The sequence below is a fragment of the Physeter macrocephalus genome, chromosome 3 (assembly GCF_002837175.3).
Source record: "Physeter macrocephalus isolate SW-GA chromosome 3, ASM283717v5, whole genome shotgun sequence".
In the NCBI taxonomy this organism is placed as follows: domain Eukaryota; kingdom Metazoa; phylum Chordata; class Mammalia; order Artiodactyla; family Physeteridae; genus Physeter; species Physeter macrocephalus.
This window is the reverse complement of record NC_041216.1, coordinates 7,656,330-7,666,757: the sequence shown is the minus strand read 5'-3', so window position 1 is coordinate 7,666,757 and position 10,428 is coordinate 7,656,330. Positions and strand designations below refer to the sequence as shown.

General features: G+C 50.3%; 1 protein-coding gene across 5 annotated transcripts in view; it reads right to left on the bottom strand.

Annotated features, from left to right (window-relative positions):
- Positions 1-1,067: 1,067 nt before the first annotated feature.
- KIAA0319L (KIAA0319 like) overlaps positions 1,068-10,428 on the bottom strand; it is a 106,199-nt gene continuing 96,838 nt past the window's right edge. For 4 of the 5 annotated variants that reach the window (XM_028486404.2, XM_028486392.2, XM_028486414.2 and 1 more), the window contains 2 exons: positions 9,100-9,191; positions 1,068-2,718 (listed from right to left, as the gene is read on the bottom strand). In XM_028486404.2, the coding sequence (XP_028342205.1) occupies positions 2,531-2,718; positions 9,100-9,191 (280 nt within the window). In that variant the 3' untranslated portion in view covers positions 1,068-2,530. The remainder of the gene's footprint in view (positions 2,719-9,099; positions 9,192-10,428) is intronic. The other variant, XM_024125266.3, reaches the window with a different exon arrangement.

Sequence of the window (10,428 nt, the reverse complement as noted above, 5' to 3'; positions counted from 1 at the left end):
AGGATTATTTCAGAAGGGTTCCTTTGGGGTGACGGGGTTATATGGAAGTAGCCTAGCTCTCCCTAAGCAAGCCCAAGGATTTCTGGCTCTTTCATGAGTCAGGAAAGAAGAGGGACATGGCAGTCTTCTTGATGCAAGACCCCAAGCCAGGAAAGCAGCACTGGTTTCTGGGTTTGTCCCTTTTTTGGTGGGAGGAGTAGGGGATGAAAAATTATTTTATTCATCTCTGAGACTGAGATAAAAATATATCCTTCAATGAGCTGTGGCTGAGATAAGATACAGGAATGAGGCCCAAAGAACACAGAAAAAACCTACAAAGCCAGTAAGTTATCAAGTCCAGGAGCTCCTTCATGGATCCTCCAAAGTTCTTCCAATACACCAACCTCACTAAGTCCTGATCGCCTGCCCACCAGCTGCTCTTGGGCAGTCTGGCCCGCACACCCGAGAAAACATGCACCCCTGGCCCACAGCGCGCCCCAGGCAGATTCAAGCTCCCACTCCTCTGAGCTTCCTTCACCCTCACTCAGGACGGGTCAGCTGCTGCCTCCTATTCATGACACACTGAATGTGCACTTCTAGACCAGCGGTTCTCAAAGTGTGGTCCCCAGACCAGCAGAAGAGCATCTCTTGGAACTTATCAGAAAGGCAAATTCTCATGTTTCATCCCAGTCCTACTCGATCAGAAACACAGTGGTGGGGCCCAGCAACCCATTTCTAAAGGTGATTTTGATCCAGACCACTCACAGGCTCTGCTGGGCCTGAGTTCTAATTCTGTCATTTACGGTGTGCGGACTGAGTTACTTCTCGTATGCCTCGTTTCTGTTCCTGTAGAAACAGAACCAATACCGCCCACCCTCAGCTAGTTTTTGTGCACAGGGCCTTGGGGAAAGAATGAGTTCCACAGTCCTTCTCTCCCCTCCCTTTCCTGGGAGTCCAAGACCGAACAGCAGCCCTGCTTCTATCCCACAAGCTCAGCAAGCTGTTCCTCCAACACTGCACAGTGTTCTGGGGGCACAGGGCCAAGCGCTACTGCTTTGGAAACCCAAAAGAGAAGGGCAGGGCCCCTCACACGCTGTATCCCCAGCTTGTCCACGGGGTAAGGGTAGGGGTGAGAGGAGCTGGTGGTGTTTGTGTGTGTTTGCATCAATTTTGTGTTCACAAAAGTCTGAAGGAAGGAGAGAAAACTCCCCTCCCTAAAAGCCACAAGGAGCAGCTGGCCAGCAGGGGCCAGGGCGGTGACTCCTCCATCAGCAGCCACTGAGGTAGGGTCCCAGCACCACACATGCTGATGCCAGGCCCATGACTTCCCTGCCAGACGCCATAATGTCACAGGGACATACAGGTGCCTGGACCCGTGGTACAGGCCAGCAATGGAGCACAAAGCAGCACACCCAGCAGGCACACATACAATTAAATAGCATGTTTAATCATCTCACAACAGACTGTAGTGCAGTAGTATAAACTGTAAGTTTCTTTTTAAAAAGCCACTCCCCCAAAGCTCCCATTCCTCAACACCCAGAAACCATGGCTGAGGAACCAGTGACAGGGCCGGAGGGATTCAGGAAGTCTCTGTTCCATGAAGCTGAAAGTCTTTCCAGGTCAAGGTTGCCTTATGAGTAGCCAAGGGCCCTAGGAGGAGTTGATGCACACACACTCACTCTAACACACACACACACACACACACACACACACACACACACACACACACACACACACATGCAAGGGACACAGAGAGAAGACACTCGGACAGACGGACACAGAGGAGACCGCTGTGGGGCAGTCCCACACGTGCACTCTCATGCCATAACATTCCAGTCTGTTTGTGGCTACCTCCTCTGCGCACAGGGAGTGGTGGCCTGATCCCTGAAGCAGCCAGGGTGGTCAGGAGGAAGAGGGGTGGCAGTCTGTGTCCAGCCTGGCTACTCTGACACAACAGCCCAGCAGCCAGAGGGGCCCCTCTGCATTCCTGAAACAGCCAGCCCTCCCCTAGCCCAGCAGCAGTGGTAAGGAGGGGGCGCCACTGCCTCTGGGCCTAGCAAGAGGGCGCACTCCGTCCCAAAGACGAGAACAAAGAACGTGCCTGCAGGCAGGCTTTTGGAGCCAGGGGGCTGGCGGTGCTTGGTTCTGTACCCAGGGGTGGAGGACACAGCCAGGCCTCACACTGTGCAGATGCCCCGGAAGCAGCAACCCTGCCAACAAAGAGCTGGAGAGGAGGCCAGGAGCTGGCAGTGTCCATCCTCGGAACAGAGGAGGGGTTCCAAGAAAGGAGGCCCTGAGGTGAGGACATTTTGTGGGACCTACCAGACAGGTTTAAAGAGGAAACCTCTTCATTCACAGCTTCATTCAGGGGTTCCCGGAGAATGTCCCTGGATTCAAGTACCAGCAGCTCTAGTTGAGGGTGTTAGGGTGGAGTGACCAGCAGACGTTGGGAGAACAGCTGCCCTCAGACATGGGAGGTATGAGAACCAGCCTGGCAATGCTCTGTACCCTAGCACTGCCAACCCCTAACCTGAGGAGACAGAGCAGGTGGCTACAAGATCTCCTCCCGCGGGCTCCTGGCCTTAAGCGGGGTCCGCCCGTTGGGCACGGAGCCGTTCTGCCCATGCAGGAGTTTGCCCTTCTCTCGGTCTGGCCACGTGAAGATGGCGTCGTCACTGTCCAGCTCCGACTCCGAGTGCACCAGGCTGCTGCTCAGCATCGGGCCTTTATGTTTGACACCTGCAAGGGAGTCCAGGAACCCAGCGTCAGAAGCACAAATCTTCTCTTCCTTGAGCCACACCCTGCACCCTCCCCCCAGCCTGCAGAGGAGCAGAGGGGACAGGGACAGTCATGGTCCCCTGTCCTGAAAAGGAGGCTGCTTCCCAAGCCCCCCCAGCCCTGGCTAGATGGAACAGTCCATCAGGGAAGCCTCAGAGAGCGACTGATCAGGTTCCAATGGGGATTCTTTATTTTCAGCATCTATTAGCTTTGCCTAGTGCCACCCAACGACATCCTCTTTTCTCTTTTAAATGTAGAATGTTTTATCTCCCTTTATGCAGAGGGTGGAGTTCTGTGGGGAGCAGGAAATACAAGGAACAAGAACTTAGGCTCTAGAGAATGAACTTTGTCACTGTACCCTGGCTCAGTATGGATGTAAAGTGCCTGCCAGAGGTGCTGACACTGAGTGAGGACACAATTTCATTCTACGTAGACGTTTACTCTGGCTTCGCTGAGAGGGTACAAGGGGTGGGAGAGCAGGCATGTGGCCCGCAGAGGCCTCTGCTGCAGAGCCTGACTGAAGCGGGGACTGTCCCAAGCCGTCAGCTGGTCAGAACACACAAACAAGGACCCATAAGAAGCACCTGAGGTCAGAAAAGATGCCTGAGATTTTTTTTTTTTTTTAATAAATTTATTTATTTTTTTATATTTATTTTTGGCTGTGCTGGGTCTTCGTTGCTGTGTACGGGCCCTCTCTAGTTGCAGTGAGCAGGGGCTTCTCTTGTTGCGGAGCATGGGCTCTAGGCGCGCAGGCTTCAGTAGTTGTGGCTCACGGGCTCAGTAGTTGTGGCACACGGGCTTAGTTGCTCCGTGGCATGTGGGATCTTCCTGGACCAGGGCTTGAACCCGTGTCCCCTGCATTGGCAGGCGGATTCTTACCCGCTGCGCCACCAGGGAAGTCCCAAGATGCCTGAGATTCTATAAGTCACTGTAGTTACTTTCACTACTCATCCTTATGGCTGCAGAGGCCAGACCATACCACGAGGTCTGGTAATAGCTTTAGGGCAGATCCCATCCAACAGCAAGATGGCTGCCCTCTGGCTGGTACAAATACTACTCCGGAGTCAGCAAAAGGTAGGCTGAGACAGCAGAACTAGAAGTGGGAATTGCCAACATCAAGAACCCAGCTTGGCAGCGTTCTGGCTGGGTCTGGCACTGCCCACCCCCAGGACCTAACCTACCTCCTTTCTTAAAAAGGGGACCAGGGCTTCCCTGGTGGCGCAGTGGTTAAGAATCCACCTGCCAATGCAGGGGACACGGGTTTGAGTCCCGGTCCGAGAAGATCCCACATGCCGCAGAGCAACTAAGCCTGTGAGCCACAACTACTGAAGCCCACGCGCCTAGAGCCCGTGCTCCGCAACGAAGAGTAGCCCTTGCTCACTGCAACCAGAGAAAAGCCTGCACGCAGCAACGAAGACCCAACACAGCCCAAAATAAATAAATAAATAAAATAAAAATAAATAAATTTTAAAAAAAAAGGTGACCAGTCAGGTGGGCTGTGTTTGAACCCTCATCCTCCAACAGTCACTCTCCCTCCCCCTGGTCCCATCCAGATCCCCAATAAACACTGAAAGAAGGTCCTGGGATGATTCTCAGGCATTCTGCCCTTTCCTGGCCAGACATGACTTCAGGCTGTGAACAAGGAGGGCATCTAGACTCTGACTGCACCTGTCACTCGGGAACCACAGCCCCGCAGACCTTGCCCGTGTGCTGGCCGTCTGTGCGGTGTGCTCTGGGGCCCAGCTTGTCCATCGCAGGGGCACAGTTCTGGGACATGACTGTGGACGGCCACAACTCCCACTGATTCTCAGGACGGCGGAGCAGCAGGGCCAGAGAAGAACACCAGCTTCCCAGGCTTTTCCAGTGTGGTAGGGGACAGTGGCAACATAAGAAGCGTCAAGACCAGGGGAGCGTCAACGTTCTCAAAACCTCTGTTTGGCCCCTATAGATGAAATACCCTTTGGGGGCTTTCTCCTCCAGCATCCAAGCACTTGAAGCTTCCCTTGTTCCTTAAAGCCCTTCTGGGCCATAGGTGTGGAGGACAGGGGCCTGAGGGGGGACGTGTTGCTGGCTCCAAAGTACACAGCACTCACCCGGGCCCCCCTACCTCTAGCTCCCGCTCTGCTTGAAGAACTGAGTGCGATTCATCCACTAAGCAATACAAGCTAGGAAGCTGGTTATATCAGTGGGTGCTGAACACATCCATCTCCTCCGACTCAGCAATCCCGTTCCTAGGTCTACACCTAACAGAAATCCACACACATGTCCACCAAAGGACATGGGCAAGAACGCTTACAGCAGCACTCCCCATCACAGCCCCAAATGGAAAGAACTCAACTGCCCATCAACAGTATACCTGACAAATGAATATATTCCTACAAAGGAAATTGCACGGCGATGGGAATGAACGAACTATTGCTCTACCTAACAACATGGATGGATGTGCTAAATGTAATGTTGAGGGACAGGCGCCAAGCCCAATGATTCCATTTATATAAACTACTCCCAAGATACCAGAAGTAAATTGGGGGGAGGCAGGCAGTGACTGGAAAGAAGCACAAAGGGGGCGCTTCTGGGGGGCTGATTACATGGGTACATGCACTTATGAAACGTGCTTATGATTTTCTGCACACATTAGACTGAATCACAGAAAACTGCTAAAACGCTCAAAAGTCAATTATCAGTAATCTTATATGGTTCAATCTAATAGACCTCAATAGAAAGTCTTGAAGAAAAGTCAACAGAACAGCAAAACCAAACCAAACCGAACAGCACAACCGCTGAGTGTATACCATGTCTCCTGTGGGTGGGCACCTGTCCCGCTCTGCCTGCGGGTCTTCGGTGCCAGTGGCTCCGAGCTCACTCAGGTGGGCCCGCGACACTTCCAGTCCCCATCCTCCCAGCAGCACCCATTTCAACTCACTCCCACACATGTCACGCCGCACTAAATTCACTCTTCTTCCAGCCGAGCTTCTTCAGTCCCAGACCTTACACAGTGTGGTCCTGGATCCCATTCTCCTCGTCCTGCTAGTGACTCTGCTCCGGGTCGCAGCCACTAATCCACTGCGGAGCCCAGAGCGACAGCCGGGACTTCTGGCCTGCTCAGACCCACACCAGATGCAAGGCGGCTCTCACCGCCTCCTCACGTGGACACCGCGCACAGAAGGGCCTGCCGACCCTCATCTCGTCTCACCTTGGTTACCTAGGAGCAGCTGGCCGCCTGCAGCCCTCCCCGCTCCCTCCCGTTCCCCACAAGTCTGCCTCCCCATCCTGCCGTCACCCAGCTTTTCCCTCCCGCCTGCCTCAGTAGAGGCATCTTAAGTCCTTTACCCACTACTCCCTCCTTCCTGCCCAGGAACCTCACCTCTAGCTTCGGCATCTCTGCCTGCAAACGTGCTCCTGAACCCCATCCATCCTGTCCTGAATCTCCACTTACTGTCGCTCAACTTCTAAAAGGACTTTTAAATATTTAGGGTCTCCATTTTCTCACCACCAACGTACTTCCTAAATAAACTGCACTTTGACTTCTGCCATCTGTCACTCACCATCTACTCCAGTTCTTTAGGCGACCAGAAACTTCTCCAGTGTCGTCACCGCCGTCATCACCAATTCTTACCCTTTTCTTCTGCAGCAGCAAACATGCTGACTGCTCCCTGGTGACACCCCTCCTCCCTCACCTCAGCTCCTTAGCCCTGGACTCTTCTTTTGCCCCTCGACACTCTCCCCAGAAGGGATGTGATCTACTTTTGCGGAGCCGACTGTCACCAGCACACAGAAGATTCCTATCCAGTCCTGTCCTGCTGAGTTCAATTTAATTCGTCTTCTCTTACCCAAACTGCACCGACTGTCCTAATTCTGTCGTCAGGGCTATCAGTCCCTGTCTCTCATGTCACAAAGCAGCCTGGACCTTTCCTGTCCCTCCATCCCACTGATACCAAGCTGTCTGAGCCATCATCATCCCTCCTCGGACCGTCGCAAGAATCTCCTTGCTGGCATCCACCTGTGATCTCTTCAATGAATGAAATGTTGTCACTAGACTAATTCTACTATGCCAGCATTTTCACTTCTCATCACCATCATAAATGCTGATGTTCAAAACTCCCCATAATTTCATCCTCCAGCCTCATTTCCTCAACCCCATTCATAACTGTTCTAAACCAAATGATCTTCTCCAGTGCTTCTTCTGCAGTCTTTTGCATCTAGGGTAATAAAACCACCCAATCCACAGATGCTCAAAGAAGATGCTTGGGCACCATCCTTTACTTCTCCTTTTCTCTCACCGCCCCCCCTTGGAAAACATATCATGAACCTCAGCAAGCCTTTCCCCCAAATGTATCTGGAACCCATCTGCCTCTCTCCATCTCATCATCTCTCCACCATAAGGGCATTCTATCTAATCTCCTCTCACCCAGTTTTGCCTCTCCAATTCCTTCACATAGCAGCCACAGTTGTCTTTTTAAAATGTAAATCTAACTGCACCATGCACCTCCTTAAAAAAACTACCCATGGCTCCCCACTGCTCTTAGAAGGAACCCACAGCAAGGTCCCTGCTCGCCTGCCCAGCCTATGCCACTCACCCCACGCTCACCATGTCTTCTTCAAATCCCCTCTGCTCATTCCAGCAGCCGGGCCTTCACCAGCTTTGCCTGCGATCCTATTTCCCAGAGTCTTCGCGTGTCTTACGCTCCTTCTCGTCGTCCCTTGGGTCTCAGCTTAAGTGCTATTCTTTATAAAGACCTTCCATTATCACATTTTGTATATTTGTGAATTTGTTTGTTTAATGTTGGCCTGACATAAACTACACAAGAGCAACGTCTTTCTGTTTAGTTCACTGTAATATAACCAGTATCTGGCATAGGGCCTGGTCCACAGTGGTATTAATCCATATTTACAGATGAATAAGGTAAAGTCCCTGCCCTCAAGGATACTGCTGACTAGTAAGGGGACAAACAATAACAAAACTGATATAATACAGTGAGAGAAACGCCGAAACAGACGTGTGGGAGAAAGATAAGCACGACTTTAATTGGCAGGTTAAGGGAAGGATGAGAAAGTGCTTTCTGGACAGAAATATGAACCAACAAAGTTTGTTTAGAAAAGAGAGATATCAGCAAGGAGGAGGATCTCAGAAAAGCACAGTGACGTAAGCTCACCAAGGCCATGTCTACCAGACCAAAAGTAAGTCGCGAATGACTTCAAGGAGTGGAAAAGCCTTGCCAGAGCAACATAAACACAACCTTGGCTACCTTGCGGACAGTGCTGTGCAACGTTCTCCCCTCGAGGCCTCATCCTCAGTAACCTGTGTGGCGCTCTGGCTGCACTTCTGTGGTTCGCTAGGCCCCAGCCTCCAGGCACCACCCCACAGTGTTCCCTAACCAAGCTGCCTGGGTGCTGACAGAGCCCAGACTGCCTATGAGCATTTATTCTCTTCTCATATGTCTTCTCCCTCACTACAGTGAAGTTCTGAGGGCAGAGCCTATGGTTTAGAACTCTCTATGGTCCCCTTACAGCCTCTCCTAATACGAAGCTTTAAGTATGAGAGACGTTTAATAAATACTTTGTATAAAAATAGTTGTACTTGCAGAGTGTTTAGGAATAGCTCTATATAGAGCCCAGCTCCCATAAAGAGATGAGGCCTGTCCTGTGGCATCCGTGATGAATGGGAACCTCACCAATGACCTAGTCCAGACAAGGACAGAGGGCCCTCTACCCACCCTGGCTCTCCGAGCCCCGTCACTGAAAGCCGTCTTAATGCTTGTGCAGCTGGAAATTCTTTGACAGATGAGCTCAGTGCACCTGGAGCCAGCAGGGGAGCTGCCCTCCACCTGCTCTAAGACAATGATGGAGCCTGTGGATCTACCTGACAAATACTGGAGAGAGGAAGATGGGAGAGGATGGCTGGCTGGCAAGGAGGCCAGCTGGCAGACATTGGCTTTGATCTCTTCATGGCCTCACCTTGTCTGCCCGGAAAGGACAGACTGATCAGGAATAAGAGACCAAGGTCCCTGAGCCCGACTACAGGGGCAGCTTGAAAAGCTGAACTCCAGGCAGGAACCCTGAGGGGAACGAGCAGGCAAAGGAAAGCAAGAGGCTGAGCCCCTCGGCACAGTCAAAGGACCACTAAGAAGTGAGCCCTGGAGTCCGAGCTTGTCCAGTAGGCAGCTTCTGCCCCCACAGGGCAAAGCTGACCCTGAGCCCTCAACAGGGAGGGGACAAGATGCTTTTCCAGCACAAAGAGCTGCCAACAAAAACACATTTAGGAGGGACTGGTGATGGTGGTGGCTCTTCAGGGAGAGTGCACCAACCCAGACACCCCCGGTTCCCAGTTCCCGGGGCCACTACCTGCTCGCGAGGTTGGCTTCAGTTCCAGGCTTTCCTGATCCGTGGCATCCAGGATCCTGTACTTGCTTTTCCTCTTAGGTTTTCCTTTTTGTCTGAAAAACACAATCCCTGCTCAGGAAAGAGGTTCTGTGTGAGGTTCAGGTAGCCCACCAAAGGGTGGCAGCCAGACTGCATGCAGAGCCCTGTCTTGGGGGATGCTGCTTAATGGAAGGGCTGTTTCTCCTTGTTTCTCAGCTGGGAAAGGTAGCAACTGTGATTTGTTATTCAAATAGTCCTCACCAATTTTGGAAAAGGTAAAGGAAACATTATCATTTTATCATGGACTCACCACTCCACAGTGGCAATGAAGGAAGGATAGATGGCTTAAAAATGTAAATAAAATGACACTCCTATGCTTGAAGGGTATAGGGTGGAGGAAAGCATTAAACCAGCAAAACGTTGTTAATGGTGGTTGTCTTAGGCTGGTGGGAATTTTTAAAAATTCTTTATTTTTCTAAGTTTTATTGTGAGATTATATTGCAGGTTGAATCTCAGTTCTGCCACTTATTAACTGTGTGTCCATGGAAAATGTCATTTTCCTGAGAAAAGGTTGTTATGCATATTTAAAAGATATTACCTATAAAATGTATAAAATGTTATACACATTTTATACATTTTTGCTTGGTACACAGCAAACATAGAAATGATACCTATTATTAATAATTAAAAACATAATAAATGTTACCATTAAATATTATGACTAGATAGGAAGACTAAATGAAAAAACCTGAAAGACTTAATCACGACTAACCTAAGTCTACACTTACGTAGAAACATGTACACGCGAGAATCCCAAACTGAAAGGAAGGCAGACAAATTAAGAACCCATGTGCTACAGCTACATGTAAAAGAATGAAATCAGAACACTCCCTAACACCATACACAAACATAAACTCAAAATGGATTAAAGATCTAAATGTAAGACCAGACACTATACATCTCTTAAAGGAAAATAGAGGAAGAACACTCTTGGACATAAATCACAGCAAGATCTTTCTTGACCCACCTCCCCAAGTAATGAAAATAAAAACAAAAATAAACAGATGGGACCTAATGAAACTTAAAAGCTTTTGCACAGCAAAGGAAAGAAAACATAAACAAGACAAAAAGACAACACTCAGAATGGGAGAAAATATTTGCAAATGGAGCAACTGACAAAGGATTAATCTCCAAAGTATACAAACAGTTCATGCAGCTCAATATCAAAAAAAAAAAACAAACAACCCAATCAAAAAAATGGACAGGGGGCTTCCCTGGTGGCGCAGTGGTTGCGCGTCCGCCTGCTGATGC